General features: G+C 38.0%; 2 protein-coding genes across 10 annotated transcripts in view; one reads left to right on the top strand and one right to left on the bottom strand.

The window, feature by feature from the left end:
• Positions 1 to 19,919, bottom strand: part of CRYZL1 (crystallin zeta like 1) — a 29,717-nt gene extending 9,798 nt beyond the window's left edge. Inside the window, exons 1-7 of one of the 6 annotated variants that reach the window (XM_045517812.2) lie at positions 19,664 to 19,919; positions 15,635 to 15,691; positions 12,241 to 12,312; positions 10,538 to 10,615; positions 8,374 to 8,446; positions 5,424 to 5,468; positions 4,141 to 4,209 (exon numbers count right to left, since the gene is read on the bottom strand). In XM_045517812.2, the coding sequence (XP_045373768.2) occupies positions 4,141 to 4,209; positions 5,424 to 5,468; positions 8,374 to 8,446; positions 10,538 to 10,615; positions 12,241 to 12,312; positions 15,635 to 15,637 (340 nt within the window). In that variant the 5' untranslated portion in view covers positions 15,638 to 15,691; positions 19,664 to 19,919. The remainder of the gene's footprint in view (positions 1 to 4,140; positions 4,210 to 5,423; positions 5,469 to 8,373; positions 8,447 to 10,537; positions 10,616 to 12,240; positions 12,313 to 15,634; positions 15,692 to 19,663) is intronic. The other 5 variants (XM_010956547.3, XM_045517813.2, XM_010956550.3 and 2 more) reach the window with 5 other exon arrangements.
• An 805-nt stretch (positions 19,920 to 20,724) lies between these two features.
• Positions 20,725 to 27,703, top strand: part of ITSN1 (intersectin 1) — a 189,631-nt gene continuing 182,652 nt past the window's right edge. For 3 of the 4 annotated variants that reach the window (XM_074360299.1, XM_074360269.1, XM_074360207.1), the window contains exon 1: positions 20,728 to 20,867. The gene's annotated coding sequence lies outside the window, so the exon portion shown is untranslated. Of the gene's footprint in view, positions 20,868 to 27,703 lie in introns of all 4 variants that reach the window. The other variant, XM_074360306.1, reaches the window with a different exon arrangement.

Here is a 27,703-nt window from a genome sequence, read left to right as displayed (position 1 = left end):
GCTTTTCAGTCTCTTTAGAGGTGTCTTTGAAAAAACAGAAGTGTCAGAATGACCTTTAAAAACATAAATAACATCCTAATACTTCTCTGCTTAAAATTCATCAATGGCTTTCCAGTGCACTTGGAACAAAATGCAAACTCCTAATATAGTTTAAACTATATTAACTCTATATTATCTGACCATTAAGCTGCTCCTTAATGTTTATTTTTTGTTTTGCTTTTATGTTGTACACTGAATGTGCTGTTTTTCACAGTACAAGCAGTCTTTCCGCATTTTACCTACAATAAAAGTTTACAACAGTTTTCATAGTCTTTACCAGAAGTGTTTTTCCTCTAATGGCAATAGATTCAAATGGGTTAGCACAGTCAGCACTGCATTTACCAATTAACTAGTGCCATCTAGTGGGCAAACTGAGCATCCAAGCACATGATGAAAATGTCCAGACAGACAAGCAAGGCATTAAAACAGTAAAACATACGAAGCACCAGGTGATATCACACACAGTACTTTATTCCTTACCAAACTCTTTATGAAGGCTATTTCCCCAATTCTACTGACTATGAAATGGAATTCGGGGTAGTTAATTTGTCTGAGGCCACAGAGCCAACAAGTTTGAAAGTCTGACTCTAAAGCTCATCTACTGTAACAGCGCCTACTCAACCTATGTACAATTTATTTATATGGATTTTTTTGGGAACACCTTCCATCATAAGAATTGGGACTACCTATATTTTCATTAAGAAATCAAAAATACAGTGCTTAAAAAAATGCTAAGAGTAATAAAACTACATTTAGGATTCCAGAGGCTTTAAAATTGCAGGGTTAGATGTGGCTTAACTCTGAGGTCTTGCTTTTTTGTTAGGTCGTCTACAAGTGTTTATTATGTTATGAAAACTAAGAAAATAATTAAAAGAGAGCCATGCATGTATCAATAATAATAGCATGTCAGAGCTCAAGAATTACAATTTTAATTCTTTGTACCTCAGGTCCAAAGGAATAATGGTGAAAGGGTGTGCCAAATTTTGAATCAAAAATAGAATTATTTTTACGTTTGACAGATGGCTTGAGAACTGAAAGCACAAAAGAGCTGAAAGAATTACTGAACTTCTTCACGCTATCCTCAATATTCTGCAACAAGATTAATCTTTGGGAGTCGTCTGGAGCCTAGTTCTTTGGTTTGGTGAAAGAACGCTCACTTGAAGGTGACTAAGTTGTGAGCTTTTATTTAAAAGTATCATCAAGGAATATTTAATAGGAACTAAAATAGAGCTGTGGTAAACTGAATTATTTCCCCCTGCAAATCTTCAGGGAACATACTGAAATTATTTCCTCTTTTACAGAATGTTGTAGTTACAGCAGAGATCAGAGGTTATCTAGTTTGGCATCCTTGTTTATAGACAAATTACATGTCTCTGGGTCTTGCCTAAAGGTCACACACAGTTAGTGGTCATTTTAAAGTACTTCTTTTAAAGAAATATTTTGTTATGTTTTATTCTCAAGAAATATCTAGAATTTTGTTCTCTGTATATGCTGGTGGATTTTTGGACTATAATCCACCTGATTTGTAGGAAAATAAAAGGTCATTTGTGTGATTCCCTTGTCTTAGTTTAAACTTTATAGTGTGAAGGAAAAGCCAGGCTGTGCTAACAAGATAACTCACAAATCTCAGTATCGGAATACTGATCTGAGTTCTGCTGGACTAACTTGTAAATCTAAGTTAATTAGTGTTGGTTTGCTGTTCATGTTTTTTTGCTAGCCAGCTGGGTTTTCAAAGATACATATCTGGCTTTGGAATGTTGGTTTGCTGCCTCCCCGCCTCCACCTTTGTGATGATAATGCTGCTAAAGCTGTTCCATGCCTATTGGCCAAATACCCCAAGCTTGTACTTTATCCTATAAAACCTCATGCGCACGTCTTGGAGGTGCTCAGAGCTTTGGAGCAGAAGCCCCTCTGAGCCCACTGGCGTAATACATCTGAGTACTCCAACCCTCCGAGTGGTGCTTGTTTCTTGGCTGGCCTGTCATTTCCGTAACAATAGCTAGAAAATTCTGGTGTTTCAATTTACTTTTCTCCTTCTAGACCATCTTACAATTCTCCAGTATTCAGCAATGCCTAAATACATGGACCTTAATTATTTGTTTATTTTTTTAGTAGTTAACCTTCTGTAACAATTTAGTTTACTTTGTCAAAACTCAACCTAGGAATCCAAACCAAAAGTTTTGTTTGACTCCGTATTTACAAGGTTTCAAAAGAACAGGGGCAATAATGGCCCGAGGAAATTCTAGAATTAAAAATAGTATAGTTTCTCATAAAGGAGATGGTGACGGTCCTCAGTTTTCAAACTGCATTATATCAAAATAGTCATGGATCAGAGATCTTCACTGCATGGTATCTGAAAGTGAGCTTTATCTTTCAAAGGAAGACATACTTGGCTCCTTATCTATGTAGCTTAATATAAAGATTAGCAAAGGCCTCAGGTTTCTGGAAAACTGCCTTTTAAAATTAATTTTTAATGAAACAATATAGTATTGCTTGGAAATTTTAGACATAGTAAATGTCATTAATTTAAATATAAATTACTTACAATTTATAATTTCAGAAATGCCAAAGATTTCACTCAAGTTCGAGTTACTGTATGAACTCAAATGTATACATTTACTATTTTCAATAGTCCAAAATCCAAACTGGCCCCATATGGTTTGATTAACAATTATATCATTCAGGAAGAAACTTAGGAAAAATCTTAATGAAATAGTTCAAGAACACAAAAGAATATGTTGGTCTGTAGATCAGATACAAACAATAACATGAATCCCACCATAAGGAACAGCCGACTGGCAGTGCCACCAGAGCCCCGAGTTCTGTGGATCTACTCTGGTCACATTCTCTTTCCTCCCCCACAAAGGTAACCTCCACATGACTTTTCATCTCTATCCTTAAATAAGATATGCTTAATTAAATTGCGTATGTTTCTGAACTTTACAGAAGTAAATGGTATCACACTGTTTGCATTCTTCTGCAACTTGTTTATTTCACTCAGCAGTTTGTGAGGTTCATCCGTCTTGATATGTTTGGCTGTTATTTATTCATTTTCATGGATGAGTTGAATTAGAAATATCTTTAGCTATGCATCTTCCCGGTGATGAACATGTGGGCTGTTCCCATTTTTATTCCACAGTTGCAAACCATGCTACTATGAACTCTTGAGCACGTCTACTAGTACACTTCAAGCTTTTCTGGGGCACAGGAGTAAAAGTGGAATTACTAGGTCTGAGGTGTTAACACATCACTCCCTTTATTAGATCATGCTAAATTATTGTCTAATGCCTTTGTACCAATTTACACTCCAAGTGCATAAAAGATTCTTTTGCTCCACATCCTTGTCAAACTTTGTAACTTTGTCAGTCTCACGGATGCTTAATGGTATCTCTAAGTGGTTTTAATTTGCTTTTCCCTGATTACTAAGGAAATGTAGCATCTTTTTACTATGGTTTCATGAAGTGTGTGTGTGTATCTATTTACCCATTTTAATTTACATACTCAAGAAGTAAATTGTTGTAAGAAAAAATTTTAATTAACATTTAAGTTAATAGAACACTGGTCAAAAGATACTAGCAACAGAAACCAAGAATAACTGTTCTTGAGTCTTTCCTGACTCGACTTTATATGTACTGTCTAGATTTTATACATTTAAAAATTTCAGTTAATAACCAAGAATAAGAATTTAAAAAAATCTGATTAGGGATATAGTTTCAGAGCCAAGGGAAATTTGCTTTTCAAACCTCTTACTGCAGGAAGGGTATAGTTCAAGTGGTAGAGCGCATGCTCAGCGCCCAAGAGGTCAGAGGTTCAATCCCCAGTAGCTCCTCCAAGCGGAAATCAATAAAGAAACCTAATTACCTCTCCCTCATAGAACAAACCTCTTATATGAGCAATGTAAGGGAAACTTAAAGGGCTATACACTGTTTAGTCTGAAAATGAATTTTACAGATACAAAATATAAGCTAGAAGTATTATTTACTTATAGTTATTTATTAGGTACACTCACGGCAGATGCAAAGAAATCACAGTTACTAAAAACCACATGTATCTGTTAGGTAAGACTTCCATGAACTCCCAAAAGACTGAACCCTCACGTACCTAAGTAATGCTCATGTACGCGAACAACTTCACAAAGTCCGGGGTCTTCAGAATCCAGGGGTAAAATTCCTGAAAATTAAAATGAGAAACTTAAGGGAAACAATCCAGAAAATGAATTCCTTCCTAATGAGGTGCCAGTAAGCATTAGTCTAAATTCTCCTCAATGGAATTTTGAAGAAGGTTCCAGCAATTACTAGTGTGGATAAGGGAGAGATTTCAGAAATAAGGAAGGGAAGTGGACAGTCTACTTTCTGACATGAACACCATAATATCTATACTACCTCTGTCTCTTTCCTTCTCTTCTTTCACCTCTGAGTAATGGTAAAGACGATGGCTGATGTACAGAGTCACGTCAGAGTCTTGGGGGCACCTGGGTTCCTCATTAAACCTGCCTTTGATGCACACTTATCTTTCCAGGATATAATCTCAGTATGCTTCCAATAAAATCCCATTTTCCCCTGTGCTAGTCTGATTTTACCTTTGGTCTCTTACAAAAATAATCTCAAATAGTACAATGTCACTGACTTCTTGGGCAGATAAAAAAAACGTAAGATGGACAATAAATTTTAAAGAAAATACCTGAGTCAAAGGCAGTTCTGTAAAAGCTGATGAAAACTTTCCTACAAATTTATTCTTAACAGCTTCAGGCATGCTGTAAAGCTATATATTTTCTAAGTTTACAAGGTTTACCATGAACATTTTCTACAGAGAAATGGTGATTTTAAAGACTACTACTAAAGTCATACTTTATATTTGTGTGAATGTCTAGGATACAAGCATAAATATATGTATTTGAAAAATGGTATTAACTATGGATATGAAAAAAAAGCAATATATTAAATGTTTTCAGTGAAGTTCTAGTTTTACAAGGGTAGTGAGGGAGAAGCTCTGTACGATTCAAGTCGGGTGTGGAGAGTGAAGCTTCTACATGGCCAAGTCAGTGGGTAGTCTTCAAGCAGATGACCTGTGACTTGGCTTTTCTCTGGAGTCTTCGGTCTAGCTATAGCCTGGGGTCCTGTTTGAGAGGGGCTGCACCACAGAGAGTAACAATGGCGGTCATCTTTCTGCCATATCTATAGCCAAATACTGAAAAGTTTTAAATATTCTGCTATTGAGGTCAAATTCCCAATTCTCTTCATCAATGGATATTTAAGAAAATCCCAAACTCAGAAAAGTATTTGTGTATAAAGCAAAGTCACAATAAGCATCAACAATTGTATAGAAAAAAGAAGAGACAATAGTAAAATAGAGGAATGGAAACGGGACTATGACCTATAACTTACCAACTACTTCATCATCTGGTTGAAAGAATGATACTTTGCTTCCAACTAAAGAGGGGAGAAAATGTATAATTAGTACTATGAGGTTATTCAATATAATCTATTAAACTTTAAAAGCCATGGGTTGATAAAAAGTCGCTAACTCAGAAAAGGTCATGAACTTCTAGGACATTTTGATAATCTATGTGACAGTAGGACAGAACACTTCAAATCTGGATTCTCTATAAAAACCTGGGCCATGTGGTTGCTGACACCATGGAGAAGGATGTCTCTCTATTTAGCTAAGGATGAAGGGATAAAGGAAAATAATCCACTCCACGGCTCTCATGATTACACTGAGTTCCACCCCTACTGTGGCTAATCCAATCTATCATTATTTTAATTGCAGAATCCTAGATGCACAACGGGGAATTCTAGTGAGTCACATATAAATTTACTTTGATGTGGGATTATGGAAAGAAACTCAGAATGGTGCCAAGAAGTTTGGGGGATTGTAGAGAATGATAGTTACGTTTTCTCCGTATGTATAGAGAAAAGGCCTCCGCAATCAGTCAACTCTCCAGAATATTTTTGTTCAAATAGTTACAAGAGGAATGAGAGGAAAAATACCAAACTTCATTGAATGTCTACTTGTGCTCAGCATTTCAGCACATTATCACATTCTTCACGGCATACCCATTACATAGGATTATTACTCGTACTTAACAGACAAGGAAACTGAGGTCGAGCAGTGAAGTAACGTAGAAGCCTGAGGTTGGGAAGTGGCCTCTTCGCTGGTTCTGCCAGGGCCCAAGTTCACTGCTTCTTCGGATCCCTCCTGTGCCATCACCCCCAAATAATTTTTGCTCTTTTTCTGTACTTTTCTCTTTCCCTTCTGCTCAGGATTCTTGTCTTCCTAAAATTACTCTGTTTCTTTTTTCTTGGCTTTCTTCATACTCCTTTCAATTGTCCTTCAAACAGTGGCATTACCAAGGATTTCACGCTGTCTGTGGGTCTCCTCCATTTCTACTCTCACTCTGGAATGAGCTCATCAACATTCTATTTTTTCAAATACAACCTCTATGCTGACAACTTTCAAATATCTAAATATATATATATACACATATATGTGTGTGTGCGTATATATGTGTGTGTGTGTGTGTGTGTGTGTGTGTGTGTGTGTGTGTGTGTATATATATATATATATATATATATATATATATATATGTATGTATAATTCCAGCATAGATCTCTCACCTTTGAGTTTTTAAACTCATAGGTATTTCCAGTGAGATATCACGTAGGCACCTTGAACTCAACAAGTATAAATCAAAACTCACTTTCTCCAAATTGGACCCTCTTCCCTTATCAATTGGTGGCACTAGTTCATATCTTAACCAGAATCTTGTAAATCATTCCCAACTTTTACCTGTTTTTAATTCCCCTGTTCCAGTCAATTATTAAGTTCTGCTGACTTCACTTTCTCAGTATTTCTTCAATATATTCACCACCTCTGCCACCATCTAGGTTATGAACTTTGTTGTTTCTTGCCTGTTGGTCTACACCCAAATGGTCCTCTTGCCTACAGCCTGGTTTGCCTCAAATCTACCCTTCATATGGCCACTCTAAAAATCTCTCTACAACCCAATCTGAGATATGAGGCTCATCATGGATCTGGCCCTTCCCTACCCTCTTGCCCCATTTTTTGGGGGGGAGAAATCAGTGTTCATATCATCATTAAAATTTTTGTTCAATATTTTTTATTCTGCTACATCTGAAGGAGAATTTTCTTGACAAAATGTTTTTCTGCTGCCAAGAATCCTGCCTACAACTCCTGCCCAGAACTTAACTTTGTTCCAGCAACACCAAACTCCATAATTCTTCTATATGTCACATTATTCATGGCATCTTCTCTGCTGAGTATGATTCTCCCCCTGCTCACCCCTTACTGTCTAACTTACTCCAAGAAGCCTCTCCTGTTTCTTCTGGCTGGTTGGGCACCTCTCCTTGGAGCTTTCAGAATAATCTGCTCATACATGTGTATTTGTGTTTCCTTCAGGTTGTGAGCTCTTGGAGGGCAGGGACTTTGTCTCATTTATCTTCATATCCCAAGCACTGAGCAAGTGCTTATTAAATGAATAAATGAATAGTATGATAAATGAATAAATTAATGAGTGAATGATTGATTGATCATCTTCTGGCTATTATAATTCTTATTTTTATTCTCCTATGAGTTCAGCAGAAGAAAGGAGAGGGAATGAAATTATGATTTAGCTATGTTAGAAGATTACACTGAGAAAGAATAACAAGTATAGTACAGGTTAAAATTACAGGTAAAATTCAAATAGTTTAACCACATGATAATATATGCAGAAAGAGCAACTATAAGCTGATAGATCATGAACTATACTAGCAGCGAATATGAACAGTATGTTTATTCAGAAACAAATTATTTCAAGTACTCAGGTTTATTCTTCTGCATGTTAAAACCAAAATTTACTGAAATTTTTCTTTAAGACAATCATAAAATCTTACTGGTTATTTCTCCCCAGAACCCATTTTCAGATGAGTGAACTCCTTACCTTTTACTCAATACTCAATTTTAGGTAAACTTTAAAAATGTAATGTAAATGTAGTTACTATTATAGAAAATTTGGCCCAAAGCCAAAGCCAACTTACACAAGTAATTTATGCTGGTCTGTAAACATCATGAAAAGGACAATACTCGTCATTCTATTCAATGGATTTAAATATATAATCTTTAAATACTTACTAAACTGTAGTAAGTTCTTCGATTATAAAATACCAATTAAGTTCTATTTTTCTTTTTAACTAAAAAGGGAAAACACTACTGTATAATTAACTTTTATATTTGAAGAAGCGTGTACAATTTTATGTCAGTAAACCAATTAGCTACCAATTAATTTCTTTTATCTTAGAAAATAAATACAGATATTTGTATTTGTAAACTTACCTTCTAACACAATTCCAGCAACTTCCCTCCCAACAGGAAAGAAATCCTTCTCCATCTTCATTTCTGCCATAAGCTAAGTAATGACAAAGGCTTGAATTTATTGTCAAGAATAAATCCTACCCTCTTTACATACATGAGGAAAGCAAGAGCAAAAAATTAAACCACAGAAAAAACAAGTATGACCCATTTTTGGCATCAAGACAAAGCAAGTAACTTCACAAAATAGGTTCCTCTATAGAGTAGGAAACTGAGTTTGCTGAGGAATTAGTTGATATGCAGGACTCAGGTATGAGTTTATCATTCAAATCATGATTAATATACTTCATCATCTTTATTCTGCCAAACATGAAAGGAGATAATAGTCAAAACAATTCTCAGTTGGCTAAACACTTTGTAGCAGTCATCTCATTTGGGTGGGGTGAGGGGAGTTTGGAGAGGACATAAAGGTGCTCCATTTCCACTCCTTTTAAAATTTTGAGTGTTTCTCACCGGTCCTGGGTTAGGGAGCAGGTGGGAAGAAGTGATGGATATATATAGGGAAACTGCCACATAATTTCAGATTGGAGTCTCTTCTTTTAAAGGATAAATTATTTTGAAGAGATTAGTATTTTGTTAGATTCTAACAAAATTAAGTACTTGATTTTTAAAGTGACAGGGTGTACGTAGGTAAGTCTGCAGTTTAAGTTCCCTTTACATTTTTCTAAAAGTATAAAAGTTATTATAATTTTATAATACTAAAGATTCTGAACATATTTGTAGGCATATTAATATTTTATGAACAGTAAGTAAAAAGAAATTGAAATAATTCTCTTGAATATTTCTTTTATTTTTCAATTCTTTGATCTCTTACATGTACTTGATTGCCAGAAAAGTCTCTTTCTCAGTGTGGAACTTTATACTTACCCTAAGATGCTCATATAACATTCTTACAGAAATAATGGATGTTGTACAGAATTTCTTTTTTTTTATGCACACTTTTACAGAGCTAAAATTATGGTTACAGCAATTGCACCATGCCTCCTTCACTTACCATTATCATCAATAGTTGTGCAAGATTTCATCAAACTGATTTTATAATAATTTACCATTTTTCTTTTTTTTAAATATTTTATTTATTAATTATTATATTACTTAATTTTTCTTTTTATTTTGGGGGGGAGGTAATTAGGTTTATTTATTTTTAGAGGAGGTACCGGGGATTGAACCCAGGACCTCATGCATGCAAAGTATGTGCTCTACCACTTGAGCTATGCCCCTCTCCACCACCATTTTTTTCTATTAGACATGAAGATTAATTTCCTAGACTAGGATTTTAATGGATTTTTTTGTAGTTTTAAAAAGAATATCTTGGAAGGGCTGAACACAGAACCCTGCAGAAAAGGAAGAGTAGAGTATTCCTGGTGAAAGGCCTTCAGGGCATCTCACTAATTTACTTCTCAAGTCATGCTCCTGTTACAGAATTGCCCAATGGAAGCCTATACTCTTGTCCTGTAGTTTCCCTAAATGTGACTTTACTGATGAAAACTTATATTCCTAGAAATTATGGTGACATTATAATTCAGTAAGTTAAGAGTCCAAAAAAACTATAGTATTCATCTTTAGAAAACTGAGTAAATGGACCTGCTCTATCCATCATGGCACATTTATTTACCATTTGAAGACTTTCTATGTATTTCACGGTCAGTAATGGAAGATTACTATGGAATGGTGTGAGGTGGTGTAGGAGAAAGAGAGAGAAAGGGAAATGAGAAGAATAATAATTATATCCTATAGTATATAATCAAAACTAAAGATATTAACTAGAAATACCTGTAGACTAGATAGTTAAATTAATTGATATGTTTCTAGTTTCCATTTTTACTATATTTAAATTGTTTTTCTTCCCTGATTATAGGCCTTAGTAATTATAAATTCTTAGCTTTTCACAATGTAAAGAATTTTATAAAATATTTGCATATGATAATATAAAAATACATGACTTCAGTTAGACTAATGATTTACCTTAATACGGAAATATACAAATGAACATTAAATTTTTTTCCTGGTTGTTCTATTCTTTTAAGAATGGTAATTTCTTGGCACTCAGAAAGTTATTATTAATTTTTATACACTAAATATACTACAAAACTCATTTGACTTTTGACAAAAATAAAAGCATCAATACCTTTGTATTTATTGGGCTGAGAGCACAAGCTTTAACTTTAAGTTTCACATAGTTATCCTCTGTAACAGGAAGATTTTCCTAGAATCAAATGATAAAAACAATTCATACTCCTTTGAGAAAAGGCTTTTATGTTGCAAACATTTTTATACATAACTGAACAAAATCAAACAGACTCCCAATCTTACACCTAAATGAAAAAGCTACAAGCAAGTATCCTATAGTATACAATCAAAAAGAATATAGAGAATGCTGTGGTAAAATCTTTAAACAGCCTTAGTTAGGGCACCTATTTTGAAAATGTACTTAAGACACTGACATGGATATATATGTCGGCAACGAATATAGGAAAACAACGAAAAAACATAATCTATTTAAATAGTCTCAAAGCATCAAAACTTCACAGAGGGATAGTCTTAAACACACATACACATAATATATAAAATATACTGATTTTGGAACTTCCTTAATTCTATGAATAAAGTTCTTAGTGTCATTTGCTAATCTTTATTTGACATCTCTTGGACATTTTAGCATGCCCCATGGGACTCTGAGGTCAAAATACAAACTTAATGGGACTTGATACTCCTCATATTCCACAGCTAGATAGAACTTCAAAGGCAAAGATATTTCAAACTCGAGTGTTCAATGTCATCCACCAATGACACCAATAGTTAAAACGCTCTTTTCAATCCCTGATATGTTCAAATATTCGATCAAAAGTTGGCTAGAAGAGCTACTTGCATGGTGCCTCTTGTGTCCTATCAAAGGGATCACTGTGCTTTATCTGACATGAACACAATATTTTGGGATATCCTTTTTTAAATCTCAGATGTGATAATATTGGGTGATAATATGAAGATATTCAATATATCGACAAACTTGTGGATTTTAACTCATGATTGTGTGAACCTGGCAATGATTCTTCCTAGGAGCCAATCAAACCTCTTAGAGCTTCATCCTGACCAATGGTAGAAGCCAAGCTGTCTGAGATTTAGACTCCTAACCTAAATGACTTTGGAGTTGTTCAAAGATAACACAGAAAAACTGGATTGTGTTCATGATCCAGAAATTTTAATTACTACTATGAAATATACATACACTACGAAATACATATTGCACTTAGTTTTCATCCCTAAATTTACAGTGGAATGATTTTGGCCTGCCACAACCTTTCAAACCAATCACCAATATATGAAAATTCCACTATCTATGCTTAAAGTGGTGAAAAACTAGAAATCATTTAAAGCTTAGTGAATGAGGTTACTTTGCAAAGCTCAGAAGTTAGTTTGGAAAACAATGCTTTTCTATCTCTTTTATTTCATAATATGAGAGAAAGTATTTTCTGAAATATGGCTACAGTCTGAAAACTCACTTTATTGTGGTATTCAGAATAAACTGGGTTAATTTTGCAATATGTAAAGGCTACTGAAGTTATTCTGTTTTCCTAATATCTTTTATACCACTACCCTGAGGAACTAAAAACTCTTCAGTAGCAAGTTTTTTAAAAATACATTTATACTACAATATGGACCACTGTTTTTAAATAAGACTAAAGGTAAGAAATTTATAGAGCTTCATTTAAATAATTTTCACTCATTTAGTTCCACTCAAAATAACTTGAAACAGGCCATTTAAAACTGGGTCTATCACATAAGGAAAATGCACTATCTTGTTTGATTTAATGATTAAACAATTTTTCTTACCCTTTCTTGGAATACAAATGTTATTTCTTCACTTGTAGAACTCTGTTGAAAATATAAGCCTTTCATAGTCACCTAAAAACAAGAAAGAAAAAATAAACATGAAATAAACTAACCATCAAATGTCTTTCAGATCAAATGAAAGTAAAAATTGAAAAACAGTGCTGGTAAAGGATAATGATAACTATAAACGTAGTCTTAAACTTAGGTAATGGTTCTTGAAAGTGATCAAACAAGAGAATATGCAACAATCTGTGGTACACACCTGAGAATGGGCCCAGGACAGTTAACCTTTCACACAGAGGTGAGCATGTGCTTAATTTCACTCTACTATTCAATAAAAATTATTAGATACACTTGAAAAAAACTTACACAGGTAAAAGAGCTCATTTTAATAACCAAAGGTATCATTTAAAGGGCTTTCAAAGACCTAAAAAGGATTATTAAAAAGGAAAAAGTTAGGAGGGGAAATATAGCTTAGTGGAAGAATGCATGCTTAGCATGCCTGAGGTCCTGGGTTCAATCTCCAGTACCTCCATTAAAAAAGGAAAAAGTGGACAGTCAAGACGCTCATTGAAATTGCGCCCCTAATTCATCTGTATCAGTTTATAAGCCATTTAAAGGAAATATTTAAATCTGTATTCTTTGGATTTCTTGACGCATCTCTAAGGATTCCACAGTTGTTTCTTTAATCTTCATAGTAATTGTATGGCAAGGTAATTTTTTAATATAAATTTTGTAGAAGTATAAAATATACAAAGAAAAGTACACTATTGACAAGTGTATAGCTGCTGAATTTTACAAAGTGAACATGGCCATGTCACAGCAGGAAACACATCACTAGAAATCCAGATGCTCCCTTGTTGCCCTTCTAGCTACTCCTAAGGATACTCAATGTCCTGAGTTTTAACAGCACATTAGTTCTGTTTTTGACTTTATGTAAATGAACTCATACTCCTCTATGTCTGACTTCTTCCTTTCAGTATTATGTTTGTGAGTTTCACCTGTGTTGCTGTCTGCAGTTGTAGTTCATCCAATCTCATTGTTAAATAGTATTTCACTGCATGGATAAATTACTATTTATCCATTCCATTAAAGACAGACATTTGATTGTTTCCTGTTTGAGGCTTTTACAAATTATCCTGCTAAGAACATCCTTGTAAATACTTTTTGGTGAAAGTATTATTATTGAATTTATTTTATGGATGAGGAAACTGTCTTACAGAGGCTAAGGCACATATCTAGGGTCTCATGGCACCAGTTTGGCCAGAGCTAGGACAAACCAGGTGTGGCCAACTCCAAAGTCATTTCTCTTAACCATTATATTTAACGGTTTTCTATTGAGCTGGTAACATTAGATATATCGCTTAAAACTAGAATCTTACATCCTTTAGTTTAGGATTGGTAATTATTAAGTGCCTGTTGACAGAACTAGCAACGTAATTTGCAGGGCTCACTGTGAGATGAAAATGTGGGGAACCTTGTCCAGAAATTAACATTTCAAGACGGTGACAGGCGAGCATTAAACCAAGCACAAGTCCCTACTGACTGTGAGGTCCAGTGTGACTGTATAGGTCCCGTGCTCATGAAGCTGGCCCTGCAAGCTGAATCTTAGTGGATCTAACGGATCTGTATAGAGGGTTTTTACTGAGCAGTTCAGCAATGGTTGCTACTTTCTGGAATGTGATAATCAAACTGCTAAAACTAACAGAAATGAATATACATTCAAGACATATATGGAAATTATGTATGTAGCACGTATCAACATTAAGTATGTAAAAACAGAGTGAGTCAGGTCATATAATTAAATTAAGTCTAGCCCTTTCGTTACGGAAGGTCTTTGTGTGTGTGTGTGTGCGCGCGCACGTGTGTAAATCAATGTGTTTGTTGGGGTGGTAGGGGAGAAGGGAGGAACCTAAGCATAGAACAGCAGCTATGCAATTCCCTTTGACATAAATCTAACCTCTTCTGCCTAGCTGTCAAGGCTGTCTAAAATGCATTTGCATTGTCCCAAGTCTACCTGATTCTTCCATTTTCCCAACACATACCCAGTATGACTTCACACCATATGGTCACCACTGTCTCAGGGCTCCAGGCATTGCTTGCTCCCTGAGACTATGCTGTACTTACTCCACAAATTCTGTGAAGTAAATAAAAGCTCAGGTCCTACTCCCTCTCTGAAACCACCCACCAGTGACACGCAATCTACCCCATCTGTTCCAAGCTTCTAGATTTCGAGTGTTACATACTAACAAACAAAACCTTGTTCTATTCACTTACTAACTCGTGGGTTTTCCCAGCTCTTGCTTTGAAGAATCAATATCCATTATTATTAAATAAATAAATCTCTGTTCCTACTAAGTCTGGAGCTACTAGAGCTGCATTTTTTGAGAAATGGAATAATTTACATATCAACACTTTGATCTCAAAGCATCCTCCTTTGAATTCTGGAAGCTACTATTTTCTCTGCCCATTGCATCTGATAACATATTGCATGCCTCCCCAGATCAGCAGTCACATGGACGGTATGCACCCCGATTTCAAAGACATTGGAAGCCAACTGCTTGTGTGAACCCTAGTGTCCTTTATGTAAATATTATATGCATAATAATGTCAGTATTTTTGGTCATATCATCCTAAATAGCTCTTCCAAATTAGGTTAAAATCAGTCTGGGTGGTAGAAAAAAGTAATGTTTAGTTGGTCCAAGTAGGAACCATGTGGTAGCAAAAAAATTCTCAAAGTTACAAAGTGAAGAGAAGTGTTTTTATGAAAGTGGCCAGAAGAAAATTGAGGAAATATTATTTGTTCTGCAAACCCATGAAAGGAATTCTGAGTTCTTAACATGGAGAAAATGGTAGAATGGATTATATTCAAGGCCCACTTAGTTTCTTAGGCACTGGTCCAGATTAAATGGAACACCTAATCCATTATTTAATAACATTTTATCGAATGTAAAGATATTTGCACATAGGAAACAAAATAACTGAACACTTCATTAAATAAAAATATGAATTAAAATATAAACTATTTATCATGTCATTTCCAAGAACGAATGCCATGTAACCTCAAAATTACATATTCTACTATAAGCTTCTTTTATCAAAAAAGTGCTACATAAAACTTTTAAATGAAAATAAACCTGTTTTAAAATGTAGGCTGATGAAATGAAAGCCCTGTAAAAAACATAAAGATTTTATATTTTTCTAGATACAGCCGATTTTAAATGTATTTGACGTAAGTCCACAAGATGAAGATTATGTTTGTAGCACTTTAAATTGTTATAATGGTCACACATTAAACCTATTAAAAATCTGGAGGAACAAAAATTAAGACACCTCTTTTAAATAATTTTTGTTACAAAGCAGAACAAGGACTTTACATAAATTAAACACTTACCATAAATAGTACTTCAAGAAAGTAGTTGATGAAAGTAGTTAATCTTTTAAGGAATTTCTAAAAAAAGTCAATGGGAAGAAATTTCAAATAGCTTCACTTTAGTTATAATAGCAATATGAACCCCACTTGCTCTTCCCTGGTTATCCTTAATCCCCCAGGGAGCTCACCTATTAATAATTGCAAATAAAACCTTTATAGGTTATTTCTTATCTACACTTTCAGACTAGAAGTGTTCTAAGTATCAGATCAACCTCAAATTCAACAGACATAAAACTAGACTCATCTTTCCCCTAAACAAGATTTTGCTGTACCAATTGTCAGTCACTGAGGATATCTTAGAATCCATCATAATTCCTTCCTCTGTATTAAGTTATCGACCATAAAGCTTTCTTTTCCTTTATAATGTCCTGGCTCACCTGCTCATTTTACGTGTTAGCACATCACCTGCACTATACCAGGCCTGGGCTATGGCCACATATGGCTGCTGAATGGCTTCATATCTTTCCTTCATCCAATACACCTGTTACTCTAAGGGTAACGTAAGCCTTCTGAAAGTCCAAACTCTTCCTATGTGCTCACATTTCTATTATTCCTCAACACAAACTTTGCAATATGCTGGCCATTTCAGGCTCAGGATTCAGTTATAATGCTTCTAACTCACCCTTGTTTTTATTTTAAGGAAAGCACAGATATATTGTCAAGCAGATAGGCCACCAAAAAAACCCAGATGAAGACAACTCTGAAATGTGGCCATAATCGTGCCGGGACTAGTGTACAGCATTACGATAATAGCTGGACTGCGAGGGGTAAATCTTCAGTTATACTGAAGACGTGGCTTAATGTTAAGTTTTAACAATGTTCCTACTCATCTGTGAGACTTTTCATACACATCCGCATATCAGATAAAGAAGTATGGCAAACCATGTGCCCATAAAAAATACGGTCAGCATAATCAAAGTAACTAGCTGAGGTTTGGTTCAAATATACCTTGCAGGTTGTAGAGGAGACTGGTAGTCCTAACTAGACAGGCCAGCTCAGCTTCTTAAAGAGGGAGGGACAGCTCTACATCATGTGGGCAACAGTCTCTAGAAGTCTGTATATTCTAAGGCCACTTTACAGATGCAATGAGGACACAGGTGTTTTGCCAGATAGTGTACTGCCCTCCTGCCTGATACAGATGGGCACGAGGTACCCTGAGACAGTGGCTCATACCTGGATAAATCCTGGAAAGCGTTTCCAGCTATTAACATGTATTATAAGAACTTTTTACTTTCACATTTTAGGTTCATAATTTAAAACTTAGGAAAATGCATGAAGTTGCATGGTCCCTATTTCTAGATGGGTTTAAACTAGAGGCTGGATACACATTTACAATGGCATCATCAAGGAGAGTCGAGCATCAGGGGATGGGGGATGAGATAACCATATTAAAGTCTCTTCCAATTATGAGAATCTAGATTTATATGAACATTATCAAGACATACTCGACAGAATTCATACAATTGTGGCATAATCTTTACATCTCACACAATCTGAGATCTAAACATAGGTGAAGAATTAGGAAAGTAACATTTTCTGTTTTCGTGCTGGCTTTAGTCATTAACAACAACAACAACAAAAGCATTTGCTTTAATATGTCAAATCATTGCCTATCTATTCAACAAGTGGCTTCCAACAAGTGACCTCCAAAGGAATTTTGGATTAATTCTCCTGCCTCCAAGAGAACTTAACTTTTGTTATCTGTTGACTTACAAAATACCTTCTCACTTAAGAATTCTTACTAGAGGGATCCCTTTTCCAGTACCACGGTGGCAGGTGGGGGGGGGGTAGCGGGTGGGTTGGGGGAGTGGGATGGTCATTAATTCAAAGATTAGAAACCGCTGGTCCAGTTACTAGTTGATGTGGGGCCATTCAACATAGTACGATCCAGAACAGAAACTTAACTTTCATTTAGATTTCTGAATTAGCATCATATTTTCCAGTATTGTGTTACTGGGGAACAGGGAAACCAATGGTGGGATGAATGACAGTCTTCCCTTCATGCTGGCTTAATCATACGACACTGGGACAAAGTAGATGGTGATGAGGAAGATCCTCCTTACATCTCTACTTTCCTTCTTCCCCTCCAAATGACTTAACTAACGAATCTTCTCCACAGACTGACATTGCAGCTTGTCAGCACAATAGGATCTTAAGCCATTTCTTACTTCAGATGCAAAATAGGAACTGTAATTTTGATTAAATATTTACTAATAAATTCACAATCAAGAGAAAATAATTCACGAGATGTCATCTTTATTATAATGTATAAAAAGAGAAGAAAATTATTTTGCAAAATACTATGTTTGAACATATGTGGGTATGTGTGTTTTTGCCCTTCTACTCATAGTCTCCTTAGCTCAGAGCAGTACTGTTTATTGGGTCTAGAAAAATCATAAAGCTGTCTCTGAAATACTCTATGTGAAGCTTACAAGAGCAAGAAAATATTCATTTTTATCAATTAAAAAAAAGATTTCAGCAAAAACAAACCCCCAAAAGACAGTGATTCCATAGTGAACCACTTTAAAGAATTCCCAAGCTTTCCCATCTTCCTCCCTCAAGGAGGCACACAAATGAACCAAGAACATTACTGTCTGGGATATAGAACTCATTCAAAGGCCTAAATATCTCCTTTAGGTTTTGAACACTTTTCTTCAATCTAGAATTTTGATTCTGAATGCATAGCACAGAGAGTTGTAAAACTATCAAAATGTTTCACTGCAACTGACAGGCAACTTTACCTCATATAGTGAACCCTCTGTTCCAAATCAGATTCAGTCTCATCCTCTGCTATGAACTGGAGCAGAGACATCAATGAGTCGAAATTAGTGATAAAAGATAATAATTATACACTGCAGTGGTTGGTGGATAAGATTTAGAAGTCATAACTGAACCTACTCTGAATCCTCGCTTTCCTACTTTAGTCACTGTATGATTTGGGCCTCGTAATTTTAACCTTTTGGGCCTTAGATTCCATACCCATAAAACAGGGATAATAATAGTAGTTACCCCAAAGGGTTGCTGCAAGGCTTAAATAATACATGCGAAGCACTCAGTGCAATACCCGGCACAAAATGAACGTTCACTAAATGTTGGCTATTTTTTACTACTATTTCTGTAAATTGAGCAGAGAACTTGTAAAGTAGTTCCAAAGCCCATCTCACAAAGCAGCAAGGGGTTCTGTAAGGTGCAACTTGAGCTTTAACACCTTTTAGTTTCTGCAGCGGGCTATTAAATCATCTGGATCTGTGCTGTCCAGTATCAGCCACAGGTGGCTAAGGAGCCCTTGAACTGTGTGTGCCTAGTCAGAACTGAGATGTACTGTTAGCGTAAGATGCACATCAGATTTTGAAGACTTAATATGAAAAAAAAAAAGAGAGAATGTATAATATCTCAATAAAAATATTTGATAATGTGTTGGAATAATATTTTGCATATACTGGGCCAAATGAAACGCTAAAATTAACTGCATACGTTTCCTTCCATTAAAAAAATGTGGCTTCCATTAAATCCGTATTCAGCAGAGCTGATGCAGAACCTTGCTACTCATAACGTAGACTAGCAGCACCTGAGAGCTTGTTAGAATGCAGATTCTCAGGACCCGCCCAGACCCACAGACTCAGCATCTGCACTTCAACGTGATTCTCACGCACTGCTCCAGAGTATTCCTGTTTTGCTTAATTTGGAGGACAAAGCTGGCAGTCTAGTTACATAAATGCGAATACCCTTGCTTTAAGTAATTGCTCACCAAAATAAAAAATAAAGTGGAGGAGGAGAAAGTGGTGGTAGGGAAGGAGTAAGGCAGAAAAAAAAAAATCGCAAAGTATAGGAACAAAAAGACGTAAGAAGGGGGGAAAAGCCAACCAAGAAAACTCAGTGGAAGGGCACTTCAATACTTCAGCCTCCATAAATGTGGAAGAAGATGCAAACTAAGATAAAATCTACCATCAAAACCTGTAAGGACCAGGAAATCGTCAAATCAAGTCTTACCCGCCTCTCAGTGGCCTCAGTTAAGCTAGGCCTGGGCCCGAGGGGGTCTGAGGTTGGCGTGCGATGCGAACCACCATCCACCCCAGAGCTGGACGGTTCCGCGGGGTGTCTCCCGATCTTTCGCCCAAAGCCCCGTTTCCCAAGACATACAAGGCGTTTTTCAGCGTTCACCTGCCTCCGAGGGGCCCCAACGGCCTGCACCTTCGCCACCGCCACCTTCGAGTCCCTCCGCAGGGAGCCCGCCCCTTTTGGGTCAGGAGCTGTTCCCATTGGTCACGCCGCTCGTCACTCTCGGAGGCCCTCGCACGCTCCAAGGCTGTAGAGAACGCCATAGCAACCGAACGTGGAACTACACCTCCCGGCATGCTCTGAGGCGACGCACCAGGGGCTACCGATAAATGAGAGAAGTTGTAGTCGCCGAAGGGTTCAGTTTTATGCAAATTTCACTCAAAGACCACACCCTCCCTCATTCCAACTGTATCCCCATTCCCCTCCTTGGACTGTGTCCCGCTCCCTTTTGCCTCCACATTGTTCTCTCCTTTAACAGCTTCCGGTAGTTAGTTGGATGCATCCTAACTAGTGTTTTGCCTCTCATGGCAACGGACAGATGCACTGAAATCGTGGAACAAAATCTCCATAAACCCTGTCAGGAAAACCCCAGCCCAAAAGCCTCCAATTACGCCTTCTGGTAAGGGGCGGGGAGGAAGGAGAGTTCATCCTCCCCTTTTGAGCTTGCTGATTGGTTATTCGGCTGTCACTCGTCCTTTTCCATTTTTACTGGCTCCCCCTTATCTCGTTTCCCCGGCATGGGCGGGGCTAGAGGATAGGGGGCGGTGAGGAGCCCGGGCCTCTTCTTCCGATTGGCAGGATTTTTGTCCCCACCCACCCGTGGGCGGAGATGGAGGGGTGGATGGGAGCGGGGAAGGCAGATGAGGGAGATGAGGAGAGAGGCGGGAGCGAGGGAGCGAGGGAGGGAGCGAAGGAGGTAAAGAAGAGCGGAGGAGAGGGGAGGGAGCGCAGCTTGGTTGCTCCGTAGTACGGCGGCTCGCGAGGGAGAATCCCGAGCGGGCTCCGGGACGCACGGAGAGGCGGGCGGGCGGGCGGGGATGGTGTGCAGGGCTGCGGCTCCTGCGTCCCTTCCCGAGTCGATTGAGCTGCACTGATTTGTGCCTGGGGCGGCAGCGCGGACCCGCCTGGAGATGAGGTGAGGAGCGGGCTGGACCGCGGCGGCCTGGACCCGGGAGGCGGCGGGGGCGGGGGTCGGCGCGATGGCTGCCCGGGGCGCCCGTCCCGCGGTCGGGTGCGCGTCCCTCTGGGCGCCCTTCACCCTTTGCCGCGCTCCCGGGAGGCGCGGCACTCGCTGCCCCTACGCCTTGTCCTTCCCATCCTACCGGAGGCGGCGGTGGGGCGGCCGGCTGGCGGGCTCCGGGAGGCCGGGGCTCCGCGGCAGACCGAGGGGGTGGCGGCCGCGGGATGGACTTCGGATTGAATGGGCGTCCGCAGCCCTGGCCGACGGAGCGGGGTCTCTCCAGGAAGGAGACCCCATGGGGCCAGGGGGTGGTTGGGCTTTCCAGGGCTGACCTCGCTGCCCTCGGCCGCCTGAGCGTGGCGGGCCGGCCAAGCCTCGCCTCCCCGCCAGCCTCCCGGGGAACCGGAGCTCGCAGGGAGCGGCGTCGCGCCTCCAGCCTCTCTCCCCCAGCCTCGAGTCCCCGGCTCATCCCTTTTTTTCTCTCTCGTGTGCCTGCAAAATCCCTGTCAGTGAAGGGCAGTCAATGCCGTTTGGCCCTGAGTCCTCCTGCCGGGTCTGACTCTGATGGTATTTAACAGAGAGCGGCTCTGCTTTAAGTGGGAGCGTGTCCCCGGTGCCTGCCGCTTCCCTTTCCCCTCTTTACGCACAGACACGGTTTCATGGTGTGGACCGAAGGTACAATTGCGGGCTCTTGCTTCAACAAGGAGATGTAATCAGAATCCCCAGGAAAAGGAAACCAACGAGGAATGGATTGCGCCTTCCTTTACTTCTTGTTTGCCTTTGGATTAGAAAGCAACTTCGTAGATTACATTTCCTATGGGCATCTTTTGTTGTGATTCAGACTAAAGGCTTTGCTTTTGAAGAAATAAATTAGCAGCTTCTGTGTTGAGTTGGAGGCTATGGAGATTTTTGATAGCCTCTTAATATGAAAGTTTCCTTTAGAACTTTGCCGTCATCAGTGTTATTCTGAAGGCAGCACCAGCCTGAAATTTTAAATATCTGCAGACTCCGGACAGACGCGTTTCTTTGTGTTTATCTGCTGGCATCCTGCTCTTAATATTTGCGTAGTCAAGAAGTACAGATAATAAAAACAAGTACAATAAAAAATACCATACCAAAAAAAAAATGCGTATGGAAAGTTCCAATTCTGTCAACGGGAGGCAGTTTTTACTAATCCCTTTGAAAGGATGAAGACCATGCTCAGAGATCTCATGGATTATGTAGTGGACAGGATCTAAGGGCAGGAACTGGGGCCATGGATCCAGCAGGCCAGCTGGTTTATGCAGTGTTACTCCTAACCTCTGAAATAGAAGGAATTTGTTGGGATACCTTTATTTTTAGATGATTTAAGGTGTAGAAGATTAAGCACTCCTCAGAGTTACGATTCTCCCTATCTCTTGAGAACAAAATACTGTGTTTTTGTTTTAAATTTTTAAATAGTTAACCTGAAACATTTATGATGTTTTAATGTTTGGTTATAACTAAAGAAAAAATATTTTTAAAATACTGAATTCATGCTGTAGGAGGTTTGTAAAGACCTTAGAAACTTTAAGAAATCTAAACTGAGAAATGAGGGACACTAATTTTGGGATAGTTTAAAAACGATTTTAAAAACTTCTTGAAGGAGCATTTCTGATAGAATTTTTTTAAGGTTATTTCTTTAAATAAGAATGTATCTATTGAAATTTCTGAGGCACATGATACCTTCACAACTCTATTACTATTCCGCCTGAGTAAGAGAGGAAATGAACACATTTTTGATGTACTTTGGAACCCCGTGGATTGTTCAGATTCTAAGCATTGTGAAATAGGGCATAAAATGAGTGGTAGCAAGTTAGTTCTGCGAAATGTTTGTCCTTCTTGGCATTTTCTGCAATTGACTAGCAATTTCCTTTTTCTTAATGTTTATCTCTAATATTGGTAGTAAAACTCTGCTTAAGTTCATCTTTTCCCTAAATAACTAGATTGAGGCAAACTCAAATCTCCTATAAGGAGGTTAAGGAGGAGGTGCTGGTAAATCCCTTTACTCTTATGCAGCTTTTTAGTTTGCTAGATTCGTGAATTATAGGGAATTTATTACAGAACTGTTGGGTTTGTATTACTCAGTTCACATTCCGCTGCTGTAGAGCTTTTCTCTTCTGAATGGTTCCACTTACTGGTGGGTTTCTCGAAGTCTGGACCTCAGCTCACTTATATCAGCATTAACTGAGGTTCTTGTTAAAAATACAGGGCTTTGTCACATCACTTCAGAATCAGACTTCTGGAATCTGATTTCCTGCAAGTTCTCCAGGAATTTTTCTTGCACAGTAAAGTTGGAGAACCACTGGCATTGTGCTTCCTTCTCTCTGAGCATGTCCTAAGACCATCTCCTGAAGAGGAGAGCAAGTTTTTCAAGTGACAGAATTAGTTTTATCCCTTAGTCTGCTGATAAAAAAACTGACTATGACCTTTGGATATGTAATGCCAACATTATATAATAAACATTTCAGAAGGGCAGAGACTTTGGTTCATCATTGTACCCCCAGTGCCTAGAATAGTGCCTGGAAGAACTCAGTGAAATATTTATGAGCGAATTAAATCACAGTGAGGCCACGTCTTTAAACCTTTACTTGTAAAATTAATCTTATCACTGATTTTATAAAGTAGGAGCCACAAGTGCTATACTCCAGTCATTTCTGTAAGTTTGGTTGGCTCTGAAAGGAGAGAACCTTTCCCAGGTGTAGAATGCTCCAAGTGATAAGCTGGAAAGAAGGCTCCTAGCAAAATGTTTGGTTAGACTCAAAATGTAAATTTAAGGCACGGGGTAGTGGTAAATGACTATGTTATCTCCATATCAAAATGTCATTCTATAAGTTGTGATAAGCCCAACATAATGCAATAAAAATTGGTTTCCAAAAAATATAGAAAATTGGTATGTTTTCCAATTTCATTTTTCATACTAGTAATATGACCTTCACTCCTTTCTTTCAGAGTCCAGCATAGGCCCCATAAATAACAATTTCTGGTTTATATTTGAGGATATGGTTAGTTAAGAGCACAATCTCTAGAGAATATTGGGTTTGACCACACATAGTCTGTGACTTTGATCTAGCCACCTAACCTCTCAGTACCTCAGTTTTTTCAACTGAAACTGGGAATAGTTACAGTAGAATTTAATGCTTTTAAGTGCTTGCATAAGTTCTTGAGACATGTTCATTTAATAAGTGATAGTTAAGATGATAAAAAAATTGGGGTATATGAAAATATATAAAACTCTAGCTAGTCCATTCAGTTTTTGTACTACTGCACTTCATGGTAGTAGAAATCCACTGCTTAAAAAAAGAAGTCTCTTGCTAATTTCTTGATACTAATATGTATAATTTTAAAATTATTATAATAACCAGATTAAACATTAGAAGTATTTAGTGAAACATCAAGTTTGATGTAAATGTGTTTTTCTACATGAAGATAAATCTTGTCATCACTGTCAGCTTCATAGTATTATTTCAGAACCAAACTGGTAATCAGTTTATGTTAATCAGGTGTTATCCCTTGCATTTTAAAGAATTGTGTTTACGGTAAAACAATTGACCTGTGCATTTTTTTTCTTAACATCATGAATCTTTTCATGTCTGTATGAAGTCAGTTACAATAGTAACCAAATAATACTTCATTTGATGAATCTGTGATGATTTAACCAGTTTATTTCTACTAGACATGTTTATTTCTTTTCCCCATCACTATTATCAATAACTCTGCAATGACAGTCCTACATACATCTCTGTAAATACTTGCGAGGTTATTTATTTTTTTTCCTTAGGACACATTTCTAGAGGTGTGATTGCGGGGTCAAAGTACATACTAAGGTTTAAGGGTTTTGATACATATTTCCAGTTTGTCAGTAAGGTTGTAGCAGTTTACACTCTTGACATGGTGTATGAGAGTTCCCTTTCCCTCTCCCCTCCTTTTTTTTGGGAACGACTTAACCAGAGATAAACTTAGTGAATTGTTTTTAGGGAGAAGAATGGGATGTTATTGTGACCTGTTTGGTGGTGTGATATGGAAAGTCGGAAAATTCATACACCCATAATAAAATGATGGCTAACATTTATCAAGTCCATTTACAGAATTTCATAAGCGTTAACTCACTTAATCTTCACAAAACTCTGTTTTTTTTTGTTTTTTTTTTGTTTTTTTTAAGATGAATGTGCCTTGGAAACCGAGGTACCAGCTGGTTAGCAATTTAGAGAACCAGCAAGTGGTCGTGCAGATTTGTTACTTAGAGCCCAGACTTGCAGCCACAGGGCTGGACTGCCTAGTTCTTGGACATGTTTTACCTTTTAGGTAAAAAGGCTTCCTTTTACTTTCCTGATTTCTGTTTTGGAGTAACCTAGCAGTTCCCCAGCGTGTATTAATTTATGAATTAGATGGGGCACAGATTTGAATCCCTCTCATTGAGGAGTTAGTTGCATTCATTAGATCACAAATAAGCCTCATGTACTGTTTAGCGTTCACCTCTCAAAGCAGCGTGGTACCCTTTACTCTGTGGTGGTTTTCCTAAAGTGCCCCTGCATGAGAGACAGGATTAAAGTTGCAGAGAAGACTAGTGAAATTTGAAAAGGCAGTTTACTTGTGGTGTGGACTTGCCTTGGAAACACAAGACAACATACAGAAGTCTGATCCAGGAGACAGCCGGGAATCTTTCCAAACATTTCCACGTTGGCCAGTTTGGAGATTTGAAGCGGCCGGTGGGAGTTCACTTCAGGAATGCAAAAGCTTTACTGTAGAGAGATGTCACTGACCCACTGGGAGATCCTTTTAAAAAAGCCCTTCTATTAATAAATGTGGGGGGAAGGGTATAGCTCAGTGGTAGAGCACATGCTTTGCTTGCACAAGGTCCTGGGTTCAATCCCCAGTACCTCCTCTAAAAATAAATAAATGAACCTAATTACTTCCCCCACCAAAAAATCGAGTAGCACTAAAGCTTTGTTGCTAACATTTGTAGCCCCCAACAAGGTGAATTTCTAGCAAGTTAATCTGCTTGAATTTATCATTGCTCTTTTAACCTTTTTCTAGTAGAATTAATAATTGGCAGCTCACCTTACTAGCTTATTGCCCAGAGAGAGCGCTAGTGAAATTGTTTTGGCTTCAGCTCTCTGGCCTGAGTTTGTGCTGCCCAGCGAGGTAGGACTGCCACGGCTCAGTTTTAAGCTGGTCACCAAAACCCATTCTCACTGTTGGGTAGCTTGGGGCTCCACCCAATTGGGGTGGGAATAGGTACTGAGGACACTATACTCCTCATCCAGTGGGAGAGGCAGAAAGTGAACTGAGGGATGTGATGGAGTTTTAGATTCAGCTGCATTTGAATGTGAAAATGACAAGGTCAGAGCAGTTGGTCAAACTTTTTTTTTTTTAATTGTCCGTAGTTAAAATTAAATGTCCTCTCCTTAATGTACGAGGGCCAGGTTTTGATCCTCTGTGCTTTGGTGAACATTTTGACGTGTTCCTCTGTCAAGAACGATATTGTTCATCCCTGCATTTCATCTTCAAGTCCTTCTGGTGATTGGCAGATACAGCTCATGGAAATGGACCAAGCCAAGTGGCTTTTAGTGATCTTTCACCCACCTGGTTAAGGAGGATACTGATTCTTATGATAAAAGTTTGGAAATAAGATGCCACTGGAGCCATTCATTTTGTGTGTGTGTGTGTGTGTGTGTGTGTCTAATCACCTCTCTCTGAGGCAAATTCCCTGAGCAGTTTTATTCTACCCAGGGTAACGTGTTGTGTTATAAGCCATTGTATAGACACACACATACCCCCATTCCTGTGCATTAGCTCCAATAAGAATGTTCGATGTAGCTTCAGTGTTTTATAAAAATCAATTCATTTCTGCTGTAATCTTAAGATAATAGATTTTAGAAGCAAGTAATCTTTCAGTTTCTGGAATCATTTGAAACTCAGCTACTCTACTTTTGCAGAATTGGAGTACTGCATTTTGGTCACTGACATAAAAGCTGTACAGCTAGTGATGAGAAAAACCTTGAAAAGTTGACCAAAAAAATTAGTGCCATTTTTGGTGTACATACCAAGTTTCAATGCGTAAAGGTCCCCCTCCCTTATTTCTCCTTTCTCCTTCACTTACGATAAATAATATTAAAGTCAGTAAATGATAAGCAGTTTATTATAGATAGTACTACGTATTTTCAGATGCCTTGAGATATAGTCATTACAATTGCTGTTTTAATATTCTTTAAATGATATGAGAACTTGAGGAGGAAGAGAACTTGGTAGAGGGGTTAACTGGGGTCTGAACTCCAGGAGGCACAAAGTTTTGTCTATGATGCTCACTGTCTTACCCTCCGGACCCAGAACAGTGTCTGGTACCCTCAGGACCTAAACCAGTGTGTGGTGCATGGTGGACACATAGCAGTTATGTGCTGGCATGGTGAATAGATTAGTGTTTGAGGCCCTGATTATCTAGAGGCCTGAGTCGCCCAAGTGAAATGAGCAAGGGAGAGACAGGTGAGGCATAAGGGAGACAGGCTGGTTTGGATTTTATCCAGAGTCAGTGGAAGGAGGGAGCTAATGTAAGTTCTAAGCAGGAGAGTCCTGTGATTTGCTTTTGTTTAAATTGATCACTCTGAATCATGTGGGAGTGGATTGGAAGAGAGCAAGAGAGAAATGCTGAATTGACCAAACCTCAGTTACCTTCTTGCATTATTTCTTTTTATGAGGGGGAGGTAATTAGGTTTTTTCATTGATTTCTGCTTGCAGGAGGTACTGAGGATTGAACCCCCAGCCTCTTGGGTGCT

Source organism: Camelus bactrianus, chromosome 1, assembly GCF_048773025.1.
Source record: "Camelus bactrianus isolate YW-2024 breed Bactrian camel chromosome 1, ASM4877302v1, whole genome shotgun sequence".
Taxonomy (NCBI): domain Eukaryota; kingdom Metazoa; phylum Chordata; class Mammalia; order Artiodactyla; family Camelidae; genus Camelus; species Camelus bactrianus.
This window is presented reverse-complemented; position numbering and strand designations above follow the sequence as displayed.